Source organism: Thalassophryne amazonica, chromosome 16, assembly GCF_902500255.1.
Source record: "Thalassophryne amazonica chromosome 16, fThaAma1.1, whole genome shotgun sequence".
Classification (NCBI taxonomy): Eukaryota; Metazoa; Chordata; class Actinopteri; order Batrachoidiformes; family Batrachoididae; genus Thalassophryne; species Thalassophryne amazonica.
Window position 1 is genome coordinate 85,803,802 of NC_047118.1, and position 23,347 is coordinate 85,827,148.

Genomic DNA, 23,347 nt, shown 5'->3' on the forward strand with positions numbered 1-23,347 from the left:
ATATTCCAGATTATTCCAGATAGAAAATATTGCCATCAGTTTTTCAAATACACTATATCTGCCACAACACAAGATACTAGTCTGATCCTTAATTAATTTCATTGTGAAGTTAAGTCAGGGGTGAAAGTAAGAGCTTCCCACGCTCGCATCATATTAAAGATATTAATATTAAAGATTGCTCTTAACCCACCTGTGGTACCGTTTTTACAGAGTGCTTCTCCACCAAAATATCAAATAAATAAATAAAATTAAACAGACCAGCCAGGGTGAAGTGAGATTATTTAACCAAGTAGAAAGAAATCTGAAAACACTTCACTGGAATATGTTGCATGTCAGAGAGAAATGAATCTCATTCAAGTATATTCTTATATTAGTAGAATATACAATGTCAAAGCGACTGTCATGTGACCCACCAAATTGAGAGAAAAAAATATTTTAATTCTATGAATTTGCTCTTACAGAATATCTCAGGATGGAAAAGCTGATGTTCAGAAAAAAATCTGAGGGTAATTATAAAGGGATAAATTGTGACTAATTGAATCACTAAAGGAATGGTGCGATATTTATCTGAAGTCACTACTTTACAGAATACAGTTTGGCACAAAAAAAAAATCATTTTATAACCTTTATTCAGCAGCTGATCAGCCACAGCATGAAGTTATGGGAAAGAGTAGTAGAAGCTAGGCTTAGAAAACAGGTGAAGATCTGTGAGCAGCAATACAGTTTCATGCCGAGAAAGAGCACTACAGATGCAATGTTTGCTCTTGAGAATACTGTTGGAAAAGTACAGAGGAGGACAGAAAGAGTTACATTGTGTGTTTGTGGACTTAGAAAAAGCTTATGATAGGGTGCCAAGAGGAGAGTTGTGGCATTGTATGAGGAAGTCTGGAGTGGCAGAGAAGTATGTTAGGGTAGTGCAGGACATGTACAAGAATAGTGTGACAGCGGTGAGATGCGCAGTCGGAATGACAGACTCATTCAAGGTGGAGGTGGGATTACACCAAGGATCAGCTCTGAGTCCTTTCTTGTTTGCAGTGGTGATGGACAGGTTGACAGATGAGATCAGACAGGAGTCCCCATGGACTATGATGTTTGCAGATGACATTGTGATCTGTAGTGACAGTAGAGAGCAAGTTGAGTCTAGTCTGGAGAAGTGGAGATATGCTTTGGAGAGAAGGGGAATGAAAGTCAGTAGAAGCAAGACTGAGTACATGTGTGTGAATGAGAGGGAGCCCAGTGGAATAGTGCAGTTACAAGGAGTAGAAGTGGTGAAAGTAGATGAGTTTAAATATTTGGGGTCAACTGTTCAAAGTAATGGAGAGTGTGGTAGAGAGGTGAAGAAGAGAGTGCAGGCAGGGTGGAGTGGGTGGAGAAAGGTGGCAGGAGTGATTTGTGACCGAAGAATATCAGCAAGAGTGAAGGGGAAAGTTTACAAAACAGTAGTGAGACCAGCTATGTTGTATGGTTTAGAGACAGTGGCACTAACAAAAAGACAGGAGGCAGAGCTGGAGGTGGCAGAGCTGAAGATGTTGAGATTCTCTTTGGGAGTGACAAGAATGGACAAGATTAGGAATGAACATATCAGAGGGACAGCTCAGGTGGGACGGTTTGGAGACAAAGTCAGAGAGGCGAGATTGAGATGGTTTGGACATGTGCAGAGGAGGGACCCAGGGTATATAGGGAGAAGGATGCTGAGGATGGAGCCACCAGGCAGGAGGAGAAGAGGGAGACCAAAGAGGAGGTTTATGAATGTGCTGAGAGAGGACATGCAGGTGGTTGGTGTGACAGAGGAAGATACAGAGGACAGGGTGAGATGGAAACGATTGATCTGCTGTGGCGACCCCTAACGGGAACAGCCGAAAGACAAAGAAGAAGATGATTCAGCAATTTCAGTCATTTCCCCATATCATTAATATTACATATAATACACACTCACAAAAACTCACGCCACAATTTATTTTTCATTTATTTAATCATTTGTCAGCTTGTCGGAGCACCTGAACGCTGCACAAAACAGCATTTTCAGATCACTTTAACCCAAGTTTAAGTCGGCGCATCATTGATTTCTATTTAATCTAATGACTGACGACGCAGAATAACGCTAAGAAAGATGGCGGCCACTGACAACAGTTCACAGGCTGCATCCACCATCTAGTGGATTGATGATTTAAACCCCTTGGTTCCCTCACTTCCCCGCTAGATCATCGCACTTTATACCTTCGCTTCTCACTCTTTACCTTGCTCTGTTCTCGACCCATTTTTTCCTAGCTGTGTTTTTAACTACTTGCTCGTTTTTTGGACCACGCCCTATCCTTATGTTTCTGATACTGTTGCCGATTCTGGATTGCCTTACATTGTACTGGTTTTTACCCAGTAAAACCTTTTAACCATATCCCTTTTGTGTCTGAGCTCCTACAATAGGTGTACTCTGTACATTTGGTGCAGTCTTTTCCAGGCAGTCAATAAGGTCAGATTTGGATGTAGCAGGTTGTAGATTGCCCAAGTATGACAGAGATGGAGGAAGAGGTTGATTTTCATATTTAAATAAATCATCCAGATCACTTTCTCTTGTTTGGTTAGAGAAAAACTCTCAGCAAGGAGGTGATTTGAAGGTGTTGCTTTGATTTTTCTTTATACCCTGTCACACTTGAGGCTAAATCAGCCTGAATCCCCTCCAAATGAAAATTCAATCCACATTCTGGAAGTGTCAAGGTGCATTCCAAATCGTCAGACAAAGCTAACTTTTTTGTTAGCGGATTAGCTTTTCACCCTGCCATCCAGGACATGGGTCAAAATGCATAGACCACTGCCATCTATTGGATGGCAGTGTGAATAACACCCGCCCAAATATCACACGGCCATTGAGCTGAATCACAGTGACTTAACAAACAGAATTTTCAGTTTTGCAAATGCCTTTTTTTTTTACAAATGAAAAAATGACATATTTTATAAATACAACCCCAGTTCCAATGAAGTGGGAACATTGTGTAAAATGTAAATAAAAACAGAATACAATGATTTGCAAATCCTCTTCAACCTATATTCAATTGAATACACCACAAAGACAACATATTTAATGTTCAACCTGATAAACTTTATTGTTTTTGTCCTAATATTTGCTCATTTTGAAATGAATGCCTGCAACACGTTTCAAAAAAGCTGGGACAGTGGTATGTTTACCACTGTGTTACATCACCTTTCCTTCTAACAACACTCAATAAGTGTTTGGGAACTGAGGACACTCATGATTGGGTGTAAAAGGAGCATCCCCAAAAGTCTCAGCCGTTCACAAGACGGGGCAAGGATCACCACTTTGTGAACAACCGCTTGAAAAAAATTGCCCAACAGTTTAAGAACAATGTTTCTGAACGTTCAATTACAAGGAATTTAAGGATTCCATCATCTACAGTCCATAATATAATCAGAAAATTAGAGAATCTGGAGAACCTTCTACATGTAAGCAGCCATGCCGAAAACCAACATTGAATGCCTGTGACCTTTGATCCCTCAAGCGGCACTGCATTAGAAACTGACATCATTGTGTTCAGGATCTTACCGCATGGGCTCAGGAACACTTCAGAAAACCATTGTCAGTTAACACAGTTCGTCGCTACATCTACAAATGCAAGTTAAAACTCTACCATGCAAAGTGAAAGCCATACGTCAACAACATCCAGAAACGCCGCTGCCTTAGACGCAAAGAGTAAAAATGTGCTGTGGTCTGATGAGTCCACATTTCAAATTGTTTTTGGAAATCATGGACGTCGTGCCCTCCAGACAAAAGAGGAAAAAGACCATCCACATTGTTACCAGCGCAAAGTTCAAAAGCCAGCATCTGTGATGGTATGGGGATGTGTTAGTGCCCATGGCATGGGCAACTTACACATCTGTGATGGCACCATCAATGCTGATAGGTACATCCAAGTTCTGGAGCAACACATGCTGCCATCCAAGCAACGTCTTTTTCAGGGACGTCACTGCTTATTTCAGCAAGACAATGCCAAGCCACATTCTGCACGTGTTATAACAGTGTGGCTTCGTAGTACAAGAGTGCGGGTACTAGACTGGCCTGCCTGCAGTCCGGATCTGTCACCCATTGAAAATGTGTGGTGCATTATGAAGCGCAAAATACGACAACGGAGACCCCGGACTGTTGAACAACTGAAGTTGTACATCAAACAAGAATGGGAAAGAATTCCACCTACAAAGCTTCAACAATTAGTGTCTTCATTTCCCAAATGCTTATTGAGTGTTGTTAGAAGGAAAGGTGATGTAACACAGTGTTAAACATACCACTGTCCCAGCTTTTTTGAAATGTGTTGCAGGCATCCATTTCAAAATGAGCAAATATTTGCACAAAAACAAATATAGTCTATCAGTTTAAACATTAAATATCTTGTCTTTGTGGTGTATTCAATTGAATATAGGTTGAAGAGGATTTGCAAATCATTGTATTCTGTTTTTATTTACATTTTACACAACATCCCAACTTCACTGGAATTAGGGTTGTACACATTTATTTCTAAAAACCAACACACATGTTACAGTAACTTGTGTGTTGTTTTTTAAATATAGTAAATCAACCAGTAAGTGAGGAGCGGAGGCTCATTTTGCACACAGTGCCTTTTGGCATCTGGGTGTTAATGTTGAAACCTTCAGAATTAGTGCAATATTTTAAAATGAAAAGATATGTGTTATATTTTCACTTTGTAAAAATGACAGAGTTGACATTAATCTAGATAAACTATCCGGATAAATTTTATTAATAGATCAAAACCATAAGTCAAACTTGCTTTGCTTCTCGTGACTTCTGCCTCCCGTCTGGACCATTGTATGTTGAATGTAAATTACTCTTCCTTAAAGCAGTGGGTAGGGCTCACAAAGACAGAAGGGCTGACTCATTGGTTGTGTTGTGTTTGTGATCATCTTTGATTCTAATCAGGAGCATTGGCAGTGCTTAAACTCAAAACTGGCTTGTCAGAAGCTGAGAGTGTACTGGAGACCATACTGAAAGTTAGCGGTTAGCTGTAGCTTCTGCTAATTTTTTTTAGTGGTTTATTGGTTTAGCGGATTACCAGTTATCGAAGCTAAATTTTTGGTAAGCTGTACCACTACTGGACCACAGTCTAAATACTCTCACAGCATCAAAACAGCATTTGAAACAGTCTGATCGTGCTCAAGAGACATTCGCCATGGTCAGGCACATCAACCCCTGCCGGCAAATGCCAAATGGCGCATGGAGCAGCCGGACAGCACCATCCTGTTTGGGGTGCACAAAGGAAATATTGTAATGTGCATTGTCTGTGGCAAGCATTCATTTTGTGAACTAGGCATGAACACTGTGCAATCAAACCAAAAAAACCCACTGTGTGTCACTGCAAGTCAATGCGTCTCTGAGCGGGATAGCACACAGCTGAATGGGTATTATGTCCATAATGAGCATGATATTCCAGATACATTGTCAGTCCACCTCATGGTTTAGATGGTGTATCCGTAATATTATGTTATCAAGGCTGTAATACCCTGTTCAGGTGGCTGTCCTGTGAGTCAGCACAGTGCTTGTGAACACGGTGTTACATCCATAATGAGCATGATAATACAGATACACTGTTAGTGTGCCTTATGATTTATAAGATAGATGTATCTGTAATAATAGGTTATCATGGCTGTAACACCCCATTCAGATGGCTGCACTGCATGTCAGTGTGTCACAGAGATATGAGGCAGCGCAGCACTTGTGAATGCGCTGTCACAGCTGTAATAAATATATAAAGGCAGATACATCATCTCCAACATTTGAAGGACTGACGATGCAACCATTTACCAAGGCACTACAATGTAAATAATGTAAGTAATCACCTTTGGAACGGCTCCAGAGATGCTTCCCACGGCATGGCGACCACCAGTGACACTGCAGTCTGTCATGTCATACATGTGAAATGACATGTTGACATGACATAGTTTGTGTGAAGTGAATGTAGCGCTGCCACACTCCTCCCCTTAACTGTCCTCCACCCAGACTTTGTGTGGCAGTCATACGGCATTTGAGGTGCATTAGTAATATTCTTACAGCAATCTAACAGCATTCTTAGTATTTGTATTGTGTTCCAAATACATTTGGACTGCAGTCAAGAGCTGATGCATGCAGAATGTACATGCATCAGTCAGGACGGGTCGGAGCGCAGTCTGGGTATTCGGACGGCTGTCCTCCGCAAGTCTTATTCCCTCCCAGATGTGACACGAATTGTTTTTTTTTCCACATTCCGCCTGATTCGGCTTAGTTTGTGCTCATTCGTACTAAGTGTGACAGGGTCTTCGATTTTGGGTTTGGTAAACAGTGTCAGCATATTCTTTGGTATCGTTCCTGTGATGGGCTTGCTTCTGGCAGTGAGTCTTTCCTGTACGAAATTTTCATACTGGGTTTTTCCTAACTCTTGACTATTCCTTACATTTTTTTTATACCACTGATTCGTCCGTAATGTCATTAGTGTGTAGAGCTACAAGATCTCAACTCTGTGTCAATGTTATTAAAAACTGACACCATTCTAGATGTTATCTTCGTGCATAGCATATCTCAGCATATTCTAATGTCAAAGCATATGTCTCCAGGAGTAAAGTGATGGACCATTATTGGAACTGTGGAATTTACTGGCAGTGTTTTTCACACCACTATTTAAAAGACAGACAGTCTGAGTTATCAACACTTGATGCCATATTACTGTCATAGGCTTGCCTTTGGAGAATGTATAGGCTGGTAGCAATTACTTGTGTGCATGTCTGGTTTTGGTTAAGTTTGAGACTTGTTCCCTCTGTAGCAATCTCTGCTTCAGACAAGAGATGTGTCCATGCACTGTCCAGCAGCCACTCACCTCTGGTGTGAAATGCTGCAATCTCTATGTGGAGGCCACCAAACATAATAAAAAAATTGTCCTCACCATATGTTTGGCCAGTACCATTGTATCAATTTGCCTAGTGCAAACAGCAGTTGGTCCATATCAAGGACAGGTGACTGTTCTGGGTTTAGCTCCTGTATGTTGCGACATTAATGACAGTCATACTATGGCATATCATTGCCACTGAGTGAGCATTCTCACTGAAGGCCCCTTGGCGCACGGAGGATGATTCGAATGGTACTTGTGAAAAATCGGAGCTGCCTTGGATGCCTCGTACAGCAGTCGGCACAACCATTTGGTCACAGCACATGCACTCGACATTCACATCGCCTCGTACTGGAAACCCAATTGAATGGCGGTGAAGACATGGTCATACTGCCACCTGACCGTGGTTGCAACATTTGTACGGCCCGTTGTACACAGGTCGGACTATTCGAACCGCGGTTGAGGGGGTGCAAGAAATGATCAGCCATGTCGAACCCTGGCCAAGTGTTGTGATCAAGCCAGCCTTCACACCAGCGGTTGAATGAGGGTGAATGCACATTCAACCCACACTCGGTCACAGTCGAGGTGTGGCCCATAAAATGCGGGCCAGCATGAATGTAGTGCCCAGGACACCACTGTTGAGGTGCGGTCGAGGTGGCGACTGTTCAAAGGCTGGACAGTGTGTCGTTTCCATCCCCCATCTAACACTGTCGAGGTATGGCTGAGGTCCAAGTGTGATCCAAGTGTGGCTGGAGTGCAGTGCGATCACTGTCCAGTGCAGCGTGCACACCTGGACAGGCTGCCATGTCCGTGATGGACCTAATTTAACAGATACACTGTCATCTCCTTCCATGGGTTACATAATGTATGTGGGACATTATGATCATACAGCTGGAAGAGGATGTGCAGGTACGCGCGGCGCGCTGCTGGCCCATGGCGAGTCACAAACTCAGTGTGCTGCCACTCAGAACAGCTGACCACACTCTGTCAGCAGTGATACATCTATGATGGCATGCAGAAGAAGTCCCCCTGGAGGAGGATTGAAAAAGGTTTAAAAAGAAAGAGCATAAAAATATATAAATACATACATACAATAAGGAGAAAGGTGTGAACTCACGGGTGTGTCTGCTGACCGCCGGCCAACTCAGACTCACTCTCTCAGCTAACACTGACCGAGTGAACACAACGTGTTAAATTAAAGCAAAGAGAACAGAGAGGGAGGACAAATAAATAAAATAATACAACAAATAAATACATAATTACATAACAAATATATCATTAAAGTAAAACAATAATTAAATACATAAATAAATAGCACAAAAATACATAAAATAAGGAAATTAATAAATAAAGTAAAAATAAAATAAAGTAAAATAAATAATCAAAGAAAAAAGGGACAGGGGCAGTGAGACAGGAGGAGAGGACCACAGCGCTCCTCCTGACTAGAGTCCCTTTATTCAGAGAGTGGCGACATGATGAGTAAAAAAAAAACAAAAATCGGTCATGTGATGCCATCTTGGGGCCAAAATAGCATTCGCTGTTAATCTGTCTGCATGTAAATCCAGCTATTTATTTATTTATTCACTGAAAATGCCGGTTGTTGTGCATTTGGAGGCACAAATAGACACAACAAAGGCCTTAAGATGTACAGATTCTCTTCAGATCCAAGCAGAAAAAAATTTGGGAAAATAAAGTCAGCTGTGTGGGATGGAAGCAACTTCATCATCAAAGCTTTGAGAGGTAAATTTATTGTTCAGTCCCATGTACAGTAAAACTCACCTAAACCCTCATCATATAAATCAGATATTCACAGTCACCAGACAAAAAAGTCCCAAAGTTTTTCTATTGTTTTCTATTTTTTCTATTGGTTTTGATCGTGTATTTGGTTTTGATTGTGTATTTGGTTTTGATCGTGCATTTGGTTTTGATGATGTGTTTGGTTTTGATGTATGCTGGGTTTTGGTTTTGATTGTGTGTTTGGTTTTGATGGTGTGTTTGATTTTGATGGTATGTTTGGTTTTGATGTATGCTGGGTTTTGGTTTTGATTGTGTTGTTGGTTTTGATTGTGTTGTTGGTTTTGATTGTGTGTTTGGTTTTGATGTATGCTGGGTTTTGGTTTTGATTGTGTTGTGTTGTTGGTTTTGATCGTGTATTTGGTTTTGATTGTGTGTTTGGTTTTGATGGTGTGTTTGATTTTGATGGTGTGTTTGGTTTTGATGTATGCTGGGTTTTGGTTTTGATTGTGTTGTGTTGTTGGTTTTGATCATGTATTTGGTTTTGATTGTGTGTTTGGTTTTGATGATGTGTTTGATTTTGATGGTGTGTTTGGTTTTGATGTATGCTGGGTTTTGGTTTTGATTGTGTTGTTGGTTTTGATTGTGTTGTTGGTTTTGATCGTGTATTTGGTTTTGATTGTGTGTTTGGTTTTGATGTATGCTGGGTTTTGTTTTTGATGTAACTTTTCAAAGTAACTGTTGCCACAGTTACTTTGAAAAGTTACTTTATTGGTTGCTTACTTTTACATTATACAATTACTTCCTGAGCAGCTTTATGCAGTTACCTTATTAGAAGCTGCCGACAACTTGTAATGTAACTAATAAGGTAACTTGGTTACTCTTAAGATTGCATAATCAGCAAAGTAACTAATCAGGAAAGTAACGAATAGTTACTTTTCTGAGTGCTCAGTCTTAAAATAACCAAGTTAGATTACTAGTTAATTTATGAGTTACATTCAGCAGCTACTAACAAGTTGTCTGCAGCTCCTAAAGAAGTAACTGTTTAAAGTAACTGTAAAATGTAACTGTTTAAAATAACTAATAAATAACTTTGAAAGTTACTGTGGCAACACTGCTCCCCAACCATGTGAAAGAGTGTGAAACGCACGCATTCACCAACTGGGAACCGTTGCTGCCATGACAATCACGCCACAATGACATCACGCCGTCTTCCTCCATAGCTACAGTACTTATTATTCAGCACTTATTACCTGACATTTAAGCCTTTGAAGTAAGTTGAGTTACTGTAAAGTTTATAGTAACCATGCAACAAACTAATTGTGGTTTCTGCTGTTTTTTCTAGTTTCACTCTATGTTCAATGCAACTTGAAGATTGCAAAATAAATGTACAAAGAAGAAACTAGGACACATTTTCAGGACACATTTTCATGTTCACTGAAATGGAGTTTAGCTCTATAGTTGGAGTTTTCACACACACACACACACACACACACACACACACACACACACACACACACACACACACACACACACACACACACACACATATATATATATCATGAAAATTCCTTCTCACGCCCTGGGGAGGGTGGTATGTGTGTTCCTCAAGTTCAGGTCCTCTACCAGGAGTTTGAGGGCTCGGCGCAGTATCTTAGCTGTTCTTAGGACTGCACTTTTCTGGACAGAGACCTATGATGTTATGCCAGAAATCTGCTGGAGCCACTCTTTCAATTTGGGGCTTACAGCTCTTCATGCTTGTATGCTGGGTTTTGGTTTTGATTGTGTGTTTGGTTTTGATGGTGTGTTTGATTTTGATGGTGTGTTTGGTTTTGATGTATGCTGGGTTTTGGTTTTGATTGTGTTGTTGGTTTTGATTGTGTATTTTGTTTTGATCGTGTATTTTGTTTTGATTGTGTTTGGTTTTGATGTATGCTGGGTTTTGGTTTTGATTGTGTGTTTGGTTTTGATGGTGTGTTTGATTTTCATTGTGTGTTTGATTTTCATTGTGTGTTTGGTTTTGATCGTGTGTTTGGTTTTGATGTATACTGGGTTTTGATTTTGATCGTGTGTTTGGTTTTGATTGTGTATTTGGTTTTGATGGTGTGTTTGATTTTGATTGTGTGTTTGGTTTTGATGTATGCTGGGTTTTGGTTTTGATTGTGTGTTTTGTTTTGATGGTGTGTTTGGTTTTGATTGTGTATTTGGTTTTGATGGTGTGTTTGGTTTTGATGGTGTGTTTGATTTTGATTGTGTGTTTGGTTTTGATGTATGCTGGGTTTTGGATTTGATTGTGTGTTTTGTTTTGATGGTGTGTTTGGTTTTAATGTATGCTGGGTTTTGGTTTTGATTGTGTGTTTTTTTTTTTTATGGTGTGTTTGATTTTGATGCTGTCTTTGGTTTTGATGTATTCTGGGTTTTGGTTTTGATTGTGTGTTTGGTTTTGATGGTGTGTTTGGTTTTGATGTATGCTGGGTTTTGGTTTTGATGGTGTGTTTGGTGTTGATGGTGTGTTTGGTTTTGATGGTGTGTTTGGTTTTGATGTATGCTGGGTTTTGGTTTTGATTGTGTTGTGTTGTTGGTTTTGATCGTGTATTTGGTTTTGATTGTGTATTTGGTTTTGATGATGTGTTTGGTTTTGATGATGTGTTTGGTTTTGATGTATGCTGGGTTTTGATTGTGTGTTTGGTTTTGATGGTGTTGTTGGTTTTGATCGTGTATTTGGTTTTGATTGTGTGTTTGGTTTTGATGTATGCTGGGTTTTGGTTTTGATTGTGTGTTTGGTTTTGATGGTGTGTTTGGTTTTGATGTATGCTGGGTTTTGGTTTTGATTGTGTGTTTGGTTTTGATTGTGTATTTGGTTTTGATGGTGTGTTTGGTTTTGATGGTGTGTTTGATTTTGATTGTGTGTTTGGTTTTGATGTATGCTGGGTTTTGGATTTGATTGTGTGTTTTGTTTTGATGGTGTGTTTGGTTTTAATGTATGCTGGGTTTTGGTTTTGATTGTGTGTGTTTTTTTTTTTTTGATGGTGTGTTTGATTTTGATGCTGTCTTTGGTTTTCATGTATTCTGGGTTTTGGTTTTGATTGTGTGTTTGGTTTTGATGGTGTGTTTGGTTTTGATGTATGCTGGGTTTTGGTTTTGATGGTGTGTTTGGTGTTGATGGTGTGTTTGGTTTTGATGGTGTGTTTGGTTTTGATGTATGCTGGGTTTTGGTTTTGATTGTGTTGTGTTGTTGGTTTTGATCGTGTATTTGGTTTTGATTGTGTATTTGGTTTTGATGATGTGTTTGGTTTTGATGATGTGTTTGGTTTTGATGTATGCTGGGTTTTGGTTTTGATTGTGTGTTTGGTTTTGATGGTGTTGTTGGTTTTGATCGTGTATTTGGTTTTGATTGTGTGTTTGGTTTTGATGTATGCTGGGTTTTGTTTTTGATGTAACTTTTCAAAGTAACTGTTGCCACAGTTACTTTGAAAAGTTACTTTATTGGTTGCTTACTTTTACATTATACAATTACTTCCTGAGCAGCTTTATGCAGTTACTTTATTAGAAGCTGCCGACAACTTGTAATGTAACTAATAAAGTAACTTGGTTACTCTTAAGATTGCATAATCAGCAAAGTAACTAATCAGGAAAGTAACGAATAGTTACTTTTCTGAGTGCTCAGTCTTAAAATAACCAAGTTAGATTACTAGTTAATTTATGAGTTACATTCAGCAGCTACTAACAAGTTGTCTGCAGCTCCTAAAGAAGTAACTGTTTAAAGTAACTGTAAAATGTAACTGTTTAAAATAACTAATAAATAACTTTGAAAGTTACTGTGGCAACACTGCTCCCCAACCATGTGAAAGAGTGTGAAACGCACGCATTCACCAACTGGGAACCGTTGCTGCCATGACAATCACGCCACAATGACATCACGCCGTCTTCCTCCATAGCTACAGTACTTATTATTCAGCACTTATTACCTGACATTTAAGCCTTTGAAGTAAGTTGAGTTACTGTAAAGTTTATAGTAACCATGCAACAAACTAATTGTGGTTTCTGCTGTTTTTTCTAGTTTCACTCTATGTTCAATGCAACTTGAAGATTGCAAAATAAATGTACAAAGAAGAAACTAGGACACATTTTCAGGACACATTTTCATGTTCACTGAAATGGAGTTTAGCTCTATAGTTGGAGTTTTCACACACACACACACACACACACACACACACACACACACACACACACACACACACACACACACACACACACACACACACACACACACACACACACACACACACACACACACACACACACACACATATATATATATATCATGAAAATTCCTTCTCACGCCCTGGGGAGGGTGGTATGTGTGTTCCTCAAGTTCAGGTCCTCTATCAGAGGCCCAGGAGTTTGAGGGCTCGGCGCAGTATCTTAGCTGTTATTAGGACTGCACTTTTCTGGACAGAGACCTATGATGTTATGCCAGAAATCTGCTGGAGCCCCTCTTTCAATTTGGGGCTTACAGCTCTTCATGCTTCTATTACCACTGTGACCACTTTGTACTTTACCTTCCACATCTGCCCCAGGTTCTCCTTCAGTACACCTCTATTTTCTTGTGCTCCCTCTTTCTGATGTTGCTGTCAGATGGGATTGCCACATCGATCACAACTGCGGTTTTGTTTTCCTTGTCAACCATCACTATGTCTGGTTGGTTGGTCAGCAGCTACTTATCTGTTTGGAATTTGAAGTCCCACAGGACCTTAGCCCTATCATTCTCAACCACCTTTGCTGGCGTCTCCCATTGGACCTTGGGGAGTTCTAATCCGTATTCGGCACAGATGTTTCTGTACACGATTCCCAACACTTGGTTGTGCCTCTCAGTGTACGCTGTCCCAGCTTGTATCTTGCATCTTGCATACTTGTAGTAGTTGATCTTGGGGGTGGGGGGTGGCATCTTTCTGATGTACTCATGGATGCTCTTCATCTCATTCTGGTTTAAGGTTCTGACACTCACTAATCCTCACCCTCCCTCCTTGTGTTGCTCATAGAGCCTCAGGGTACTGGACTTTGGGTGGAAACCTCCGTACATTGTGAGGGTTTTTTCGTGTCTTGACATCAGTGGCATCTATCTCCTCCTGTGGCCATCCTATTATCCCAGCTGGGTATCTGATGACTAGTAGGGCGTATGTATTGATGGCTTGGACCTTATTCCTACCATTAAGCTGGCTTCTCAGCACCTGTCTTACCTTCTGTTGATATTTGGCTGTGGCTGACCTTCTTGCATCTTCATCATGGTTCTCATCGCCTTGTGGAATTCCCAGGTACTTGTAGCTGCCCTGTATGTCCCCTATCCTGCCTTCTGGCAACTCCACTCCCTCAGTCTGAATCCAGCCACATTTATCCAATCTGAATGACATTCCGATATCCTTATTGTAGATCCTGGTGAGGTGGATCAGTGAGTCAATGTCTCACTCACTCTTGGAATACACCTTGATGTCATCCATGGGCAGGAGGTGGCTGATGGTTACCCCATTCTTGAATCAATATCCATAGCTGCTTGTTGTGATGAGGTGGCTGAGGGGGTTGAAGCCTATGCAGAACAGCAGTGGGGATAGTGCATCACCTTGGTATATTCTGCACTTGATCTTTCTGATGTACTCATGGATACTCCTCATCTCATTCTGGATTAAGGTTCTGACACTCACTAATCCTCACCCTCCCTCCTTGTGTTGTTCATAGAGCCTCAGGGTACTGGACTTTGGGTGGAAACCTCCGTACATTGTGAGGGGTTTTTCGTGTCTTGACATCAGTGGCATCTATCTCCTCCTGTGGCCAACCTATTATCCCTTTTGTGATTGCCTTGGATTTGGCCTCCAGTGACATCTTCCACAGTCCCATTGAGATCCTGATGAAAGTTATCAGTACACTGTTAGCCTTGTATAGTGGCAAGTACTCCAGTATTCATGTGTGAGTCACTGAGTCATGGGCCTTCCTGTAGTCAATCCAGGCTGTGTTCAGGGTAGTCTGCCTGGTTTTCAAGTCCTGGTGTACTGCTTGGTTGACCAATAGCTGGTGCTTTGATCCTCTGGTATTGTTTCCAATGCCCTTCTGAGCTGTGCTCATGTGTTGACTCATGTGACTATTCAACTTGGTTGCTATGATGCCTGATAGGAGCTTTCATGTTATGGAGAGGCATGTAATTGGTCGGTAGCTTAAGGGAGTCATACCCTTATGGGGGGTCTTTCATGATCAGGATTGTCCTGCCCTGTGTTAGCCAGTCTGGGTGAGTACCTGCTGTTAGTAGACCACCCATTTGTACTACCAGACGCACATGGAGCGCTGTTAGCTTCTTCTGCCAGTCACATCAGGCCCTGGTGCTGTCCAGCTCTTCATCCCTGAGACTCATTGTTGGATGTCTGCCTTTATGATGTTGACTGGTTCTTGTTCTGGGAGGTGGCTGTGGTGTGCTCTTAGGTCCACCAGCCACTTGGCATTGGTGTTGTATGATGCCTCTTTCTCCCAGATGTTCTTCCAGTATTGCTTAGTCTCAGTTCTGGGCGGTTCTGTTCTTGTATGTTTTCCCCATTCTGCTGGGAGTACACCCTGAATGGGTCTTTGGAGAAAAAGCCATTTATTTTCTTGATCTCTGCTTCTCTGGTATATCTTTTCAGCCACGTAGCCAGAGCTGTGAGCCTTTGTTTGGCAGTTTCCATGGTCTCAGTTATGGACATCTTGTTGTACTTCTTATCCATCCAGGACCTATGTCTCATGATGCCCTTCTGTACCTCTGTTAGTTGGCTAACATCCTTCTGGGCTCTCCGGATTTGAGCCTCCAGTCCAGTTTGGGGGTATTCTTGATCTTATGCCCGTGTGTCAAGGATTACTGTATCAGCGGCATATATGAGCACAATGGTTTCTGTAATGCTGGTAGTCGGGATGGTGAGTAGAGCTGTGTTAATGTCTGTAAGCATCTCTCCTGATAGGACTTTGTAAGTGAGCCAGGAGAGTCGTACTGTTGGTCAGGTTAGTTTGGCCACAATCTTCATCCTTAGCTCAGTAGATGCATCTCCCATAGGAGGTGTTTGGGTACCATCTGCTTCCATAACACTACTCTCTCCTACCTCTCTGTCTGCTCTGTGCATTCACACTGCACAGTACTGTGCTGCTGTGGCCTCTGGATCTCCAGTTTTGATAGTAGCTTCCTTCTACTGATGTTAGATCACTGAGCTACCAGGTGTTTCTGTCAGTGTGGACAACCCAGAAGACCTTATAGGCTTCTGTGGCTGTGAGTGGAGAAATTGTGCATAGTGCATGTTTTGCATTTTGTAAAATATGCACTATGCATGGGTGTCTTGGTGGCTTTCCTCTCTCTTCTCCTTCTTGCACAGTCACTCAGTTTTTGAGAACTGTCTACTCCACACAGATTTACCATAGAGTGTCATACTGTTCGTATTTCTTCATAACTGATGTAAATAAAGTCCAAGACATATTCAGTGACTTGGAAATGTTCATGTATTCATCCCTTGACTTGTCTGAAGAAAACTGGCAATAATAGTGATTATTTACAGGTATTATATCAAAGTGGCCCATTACTTATGCACCACATCATCTTGGATTTTATATTTTTAATGAATTTATATCAAGTTGTAGAGATTTGCTTTGAGTTTGAATTTAAGGAAGATAATTTTAGATTTTTTTTGGGGTGGGGGGGGGAGTTTTTGTATTTTTTTTGTATTTTAAATAGCATAAACAAATTAAAATGTGTGAAATACCAAGGGGCCATATACTTTTGGATTGAACTGTATGTCCTTAACACGGCCATCAGAAATGTGTCAAAAATGTTTTGGAAGATCCTTGAGTACTTCTTGAATGACTGGAATGAGTTTTTGTTTAAAAAAGTTAGTTACGGAGACTCAAATGATGAGTATTGCTTTGCATCACGAAAGAATGTTAGATACAATATTTTGATCATGCGGCGCATTTGTGTGGGCATGATCCAGGACACAGGAACCAGCAACTGGAGAAAGCCAGGTTTTACCTTCTGTGATGTACACAGGTGGCTAGTTTTGAGAGATGGGGATGGATCAGTTATCTGCCTGGGTTTATGCTATCAAGGATCCAAGATGTGCCATAGTACAGGGGATGCTGCCACTTGTGGCAGCAACACATTCTCCCAGACCTGAGTGTACAGCGCCACCCACAGTCAAACCATATCAGAAGAATCCATCAACTGTGTGTGTGGCAACAAGTTCCAGTCTCAAACGGTTCTGACCATACCTCTGGCTGTAGCTGTCTCTCCGTCAGGGTGAGCCATCCTCTGCATCGCTGTGGCTCCAACACACACCGGCATGCTGAGCTTCTGTCCGAGCACAGACACAGACAGGTCCACTGTGGACACATTCTTCAACACCCGAGGGACAAGATACCACCTACACGCGCGCACACACACACACACACACACACACACACACACACACACACACACACACACACACACACACACACACACACACAATCAGTTCACACTATTTCAAGTCAAATACTGCAAATTCAGATGTAACTGCAAATAAAAATTGTATTTCCAAAAGTAAGGTTGTTGTTTTTTATTCAATATTGCCGTGACATTTTAGAATGTCATGTGACTTTATGTAGCTCAGTTGACCTGTTATATCAGAAAAAAAGTGTTGTCATTGTAGTTTTTTGAAATAAGGTTTTTCGTGCCGCTTGAAAAATGACTTCATCAAGCAGAAAAGCAGTTTTTTAGACACACACTAAATGGAAGTGGAAATCTGCCTGCTGAGTGTGTTTGTATAATCTACTGTATATTCAGCTCTGAAATTTTGGGTTTTGATAAAATGTCAGGGTTTGAATTGTGTTTGGTTATATTTCTTTCTTTTGATCTGTTTGTTATTTTTTGTATTTCATTGCTTTTTGTTTGTTTATTCTCTTGCTGCGGTTTTTCTGCTTGGGTCTGTGTGTCTCTGCTTCTCTTCTCTCGTCTTTCTCTTGGTTCTTGGTGATGGGTGTTTCCCTCTCTCTCTGGCCACACCCTTGTTCTGGTGCTCTCCATGCACACCTGTTTCTGATTTGCTGATTGGTTATATAAGCTCACTGTGTGTGTCAGTTCCTCGCCAGTTTGTTGTGCCTTGTGCCTTCATTCCAGCTCTGTACCTGCGTTCCATAGTCCTGCCTGCCTCTTTGTGTGTTCTTGACTTCTTGACCTCCAGCCTGTTGCATCGACCACATCTTTTTGCCTGATGATTTTTGTACTGTTGTTTTTTTACTGCCTTCTTCACAGACGAGTCAATTAACAAGCAGTACATGATTCCAGTAAGAACAATGAGCAGTATATTTTCGTCACGGCAGCACAAATTCATTCATAAAAGTGAAGTGGGGGGTCGGGGTGGTTATGGTTAGGGTCGGGGTAGGAGTAGGGTTAGGAATAGTGAGTTTAAAAAACACCGTCACAAAAATTTGACTTATTTCGTCACGGGAGCCCCAAAAAAAAAAAAAAAAAAAAGAAACAGTGAGACTGGCCTGGCACCATACACATACATCTGATTACTGACTGTGTATAACCTCATCAGATGACTTCTGTGTGACTTCATTATGAGGTCCTGCAGACCAGTCAATCACACATTTTGTTGATCAATATATGCTTTAAATAATCCAGTTCCACATCATTTGTCTTTGATATTACTTTGATTCCACACTGTTTTCTGGATGTGACAGAAAACAGTGTGTGTGACAGATTGGTGTGTGTGTGTGTGTGTGTGTGCGTGCGTGCGTGCGTGCGTGCGTGTGTGTGTGTGCGTGCATCAGTGCTTTTATTTTGTCCTTCCTGGTTCAGATGTACACAGGCTGTCACCCGACAACACGTCCCTGTGAAACACACGTTGTGTCAAATGTTTTGTTGTCTTTTTTTTGACACTAGTGGGTTGAAAACTGACCAGAACGGGCAGAGAGCAAAGCCACAGTGGGTGTTAGTGGTGGGGGGGAGGAGGTCAGCTCTCACCGTAGGTCTGGTCATGCAAATCTCAAGGTGTAAAAACTTACAAACAGAATAAACACACCTGAAACGGAATGTGAGCCTTCAGACCAAAAATGACTTGCAAAAACACAATTTGATTTGCTTTTCAAACTAGCTACAAATGAGGCTTGAAACAGATTTTTTGAAAAATATACAAATTTTGTGGGACTTTTGACTGTTCAGAATTGCAAAATGGAAACAGATTCAGATCAGACTGTCAGATTGTCACAGTCAGATTTTTGCTGGCGGTCTGAACGTCTGAACGTAGCCTCAGAATGACACCCAGGTATCAACATTAACACATCGCTCAAAACTGAGCACACACACATCCAGTCAGGGATGTGTCACATGCATTGTGTGTGTGTGTTTATACACAACTTTGACACTGTCACCACATAGAGATAAACTTCTGACAGCTACGTCCAGGACGTCATTAAGATCCTGGATCTTCACCTTGATCCAGGACAATCACAAACCCAGATAGTGGTTCTTCATTCAGCTTCTCGGGTGCTCCAGTAGGAGCGTCCACTGTGCAATCAGCAGCGAGTGGCCGCTGACACCGACCTGCACGCTGCGCAGTTATGGATCTGTGTCGTACCTCTTGAACGCAGCAACATTGTCAGCCAGTGTGAGCTGCTCGTCAGCACCGGACCGGTAGTAGTCATAGACGGCTTTTGGCAGAACTCTTCGAGCCTCCTCCTCAAAGTCAGACACACACACGCGCTGCCACGACATCGCTTGCTGCTGTGACACTCCACCACGACCACAGTAGTACACACTAAATCTGACCCTCTGAAATGAGCTGAGATCACTCGAGCCTTTTAATCATTAACCTGACGTGGTTTCGTCCGACCTGTCGACTGCACACTGGTCAGTTTACAGAAGATAAAAGTGTCTTCTGAAGGCCAGATACGGCTCTGAGGATGATGGGTGTTGTTGTGACACGTGTGTGTGTGTTGACTCAGAGTGACAGAGTAATGAGACGGTGGTAGCTGAACTTTGACTCCACAGAAACCAGCTGAACTGGCTGATAATCATTCACAGGTGGTGGGACAGTGCTGCGTTTTGTTTCACTGTGTCACGTCTGCAGCTGAAGTGCCCCGCGGTGCCAGTGTCTTGTCTTATTTCAGTTTTGTTGTGAATTCAAATAAAATGAGTGCTACAGATGATAATCCATTGGTATCTGTCCAGTTTCCGAGCTGGCAGTTCTTTTCTCTGTGTCTTGTTCAAAATGGACATTTTTCATCTTTAGGTTGTGTCAGCAAAACAATAGTTGACTTATCATCTTCTTTATGAATCCACAGGCAGGGTGGCTTGGCCACGCCCACCTGTGAGATCTCATAAACACTTGTGATTGCCTTGCCCTTGACAGTATTGTTGCTAGGCAACCCCCACCCTACTCTGCTTTGATACACTCAGGTCCATAAGTATTTGGTCACTGCCCCATCCCATTCTGCCTACTAGGTTCAGGTTCAGGTTACTTTATTGATACCCATAAGTAGATTTGTGTAACAGTACAACCCGGTCTCACGACAAGTCGTGATTCAGCAGCACGAAATATCATTAATTTATTGGTTCATGATATTGTGACGAAAAGCGCCTCATTTTCATCACGCAGCACAAATACATTCTCATTCATTCCGTGATGGCTACACGAAATTAACAGTGAAGTGGGGGGGGGGGGAAGGAGTAAGATTAGGTTATGGTTAAGGGTAGGGTTGGGGTGGGAGTAGGTTAGTAATATTGAGTTAAAAAAAGCCCCGTCATGAAAATTTGACTCATTTGTCATGGGAGCACAAAAAAACAAAAACAAACAAACAAAAAAGGTGAGACTGGGTTGAGCAGTAACAGAGACCTCAACTCACTTGTTCAGCTTAATAAACATATAGGACAATACTGACACACACACAAAGCCCTGGCACAGACATGAAAGTGCTCAGAGACACACTAGACCACAGAGTGGCAACCACCTAAGGCAGACATATGGTAAGCACACACACAGATACATACAAACATACATGATGATCAACGATGGCTACATCTTTTGCAAATGATAACCAACTCTATATCTTCACATCATCCGTTTCATTTCAACTTTCTTGGCCTCTAAGGTGACTTGAGACCAGGCTTCGAATTCTTGGCATCAGGCATATATGACAAATGAACACTGTCACTTTGACTGGATTGCCAGTCAAAGTGATGAGGTGAGGTGATGGTCTAGTGCAGGGGTGCCCAAGTTTGGTCCTCGAGATCCATCTTCCTGACACTCTTAGTTGTCTTCCTGCTCCAACACACCTGAATCCAATGAAAGGCTCATTAAAAGCGGGGGAGGTGATGGTCTAGTGGTTAAGGTGTTGGTCTTGACATCAGAAGATCCTCGGTTCAAATCCCTGCTTGAATGGAAAATCACTAAGGGCCCTTGGGCAAGGTCTTTAATCCCCTATTGCTCCCGGTGTGTAGTGAGCACCATGTATGGCAGCACCCTGACATCGGGGTGAATGTGAGGCATAATTGTAAAGCACTTTGAGCATCTGATGCAGATGGAAAAGCGCTTTATAAAAATAACAAATGCATTAACAGCCTGCTAACGAGTCTTTCATTGGATTCAGGTGTGTTGGAACAGGGAGACAACTAAGAGTGTCTCAAGGATTGAACTTGGGCACCCTTGGTCTAGTGGTTAAAGCGTTGGGGTTGAGACCAGAGGATCCTTGGTTCAAATCCCAGCCTGACCAGAAAATCACTAAAGGCCCTTGGGCAAGGTCCTTAATCCCCTAGTTGCTCCCGGTGTGTAGTGGGCGCCTTGTATGGCAGCAGCCTGACATCAGTGTGAATGTGAGACACTGATGTGTAAAGTACTTTGAGCGTCTGATGGAAGATGCAAAAGCGTGATATAAATGCAGTCCATTTTTTTCTTTTTTTTCCCATCTGCATATATAGTAATGGTAAATGCCACTCTGGCAGAACCATTTATGAACATTAATACTTGCAGGACCGAAGGTATGTAATGCATGAGTGAATGTGGTGTGCATGTCCGCCCTTCCCGATCAGCCTACACCATCCTACGTCCTACTCAAAGCCGACTGACAACTTCTATCAGGAGGGACCAAACACCAAAACAACATGAAGACAGACAAAAACGAAAGACAAGTGGTGAAGACAATAACTGTGAAATGAGACATTGAGGAGACGGGTCCCCAACATAAAACATGCTGGAAAAAACCACCATGCATGAACAAGCAGTGACAGCGACAGTCTGTTGTCTAGTTAGTGAGCATTCATACCCTAATCTAGGACACCAGAGTCTTGATCCCTTTGAGAGCACCCAAAACCGAATTGTGGTGTCGGCCACGAACACATAACCAACCACACACAGAGACCCAGATCACAGCTATATATCCGATAACTACTGTGGCTGGTGTGTTAGGCCAAGATTAAAGTACAGAACCCTACCATAAGACATAAGCCATATGGCCGACTGCAAGTGACGACAGAAATGGGTCCAGGATGTAGGGCCCCAGGAGGAACCAGGCAAAAAAGGGAAGCGGAAGGGCACAGGGGCTAGGAAGGGCAGCCACCAGAGCCACCGGGGCAGCACAACGGACCAACAAGGGAGTGGCCCGCCGGCGCCGGAATGCACCCCCGACACTGCCCCCCCAACGGAGGCACAGGAACCAACCCCATACCAGAGGGAAGCACGCAGGGTGCAGGCAGGTCCCATCAAGAGGGGGGAGCCCAGAACCACACCACCATGGCCACAGCCCCAAGATGGAGGAGCGAGTGGTGGCGGGGACGGGGGGCAAAGGAGCCACCGCAACTGAACCCAGGCAGGGACCACCGGCATATGAGGACGGGGCCCTGCCCCCGAAAAACAGGCGAGACCCACCCCCCGGGCCAGGAAGCACACGGGGCCCCCCAGACATCTGAACCCCCCCCCCAAGCAGCCTGCAGAACCCCCCAGACCCCCCCAGCCCCCAATCCACCCCCATCCCGGATCCCACCCCGGACACCAGATCGGGAGACTGCCTGAGTGAAAACGGGGCAACACCCCACGGAAACACCGGTCCCCAAACCCACAGCAGCTGTCCACCCCCCATGCCAAACACCATGCCCCACCACTACCAACCATCTCCCCAATGAACCGCAGGACCCTGGGCCCCTGAGCCCTAGAGCTGGGCCCTGAGACCACGGCAGAACTGGCGAGGCAGATTCCCCCCCCCAGTCCATTTATTGACAGAATTTCAATATTTATAGCTTTCTTGTGTACCACTATATGCTGCTTCAGTCCAGAAGCTGAACTGCAGATTTTTTGTTAACTACAACTCCAATTCCAATGAAGTTGGGACATTGTGTAAAATGTAAATAAAAATAGAATACAATGATTTGCAAATCCTCTTCAACCTATATTCAGTTGAATACACCACAAAGACAAGATATTTAATGTTCAAACTAATAAACTTTATTGTGTTTGTCCAAATATTTGCTCATTTTGAAATGGATGCCTACAACTTATTTCAAAACTGGCATCTCTCCGTTCTGCATGATTAAATGCCTGTTTAGCCCAATCTTGTACATTCATGTGTAATACTTCAAAGGACATGTCACAAAGAAATCATAACAACTTAGATTTAGGCTGTTAGTGACCACTCGATGATACACCGGGATTACTTGACCGGTCTCAAAATATACGGCATTTGCAACAAACCACTATGGA

The 23,347-nt window shown here is 42.5% G+C and overlaps 1 protein-coding gene and 1 long non-coding RNA gene across 2 annotated transcripts in view; one reads left to right on the forward strand and one right to left on the reverse strand.

Moving 5' to 3' along the window:
* Nucleotides 1-19,373, reverse strand: part of hao1 (hydroxyacid oxidase (glycolate oxidase) 1) — an 88,482-nt gene extending 69,109 nt beyond the window's left edge. Inside the window, exons 1-2 of the mRNA XM_034191147.1 lie at nt 19,235-19,373; nt 16,884-17,035 (exon numbers count right to left, since the gene is read on the reverse strand). Coding sequence (XP_034047038.1) covers nt 16,884-17,035; nt 19,235-19,371 — 289 coding nt within the window. The 5' untranslated portion in view covers nt 19,372-19,373. The remainder of the gene's footprint in view (nt 1-16,883; nt 17,036-19,234) is intronic.
* Nucleotides 6,013-13,851, forward strand: LOC117528508. The gene is made up of 3 exons (XR_004565790.1): nt 6,013-6,026; nt 9,891-9,894; nt 13,765-13,851. It is a non-coding gene; the product is annotated as an uncharacterized LOC117528508 (long non-coding RNA).
* Nucleotides 19,374-23,347: the final 3,974 nt, after the last annotated feature.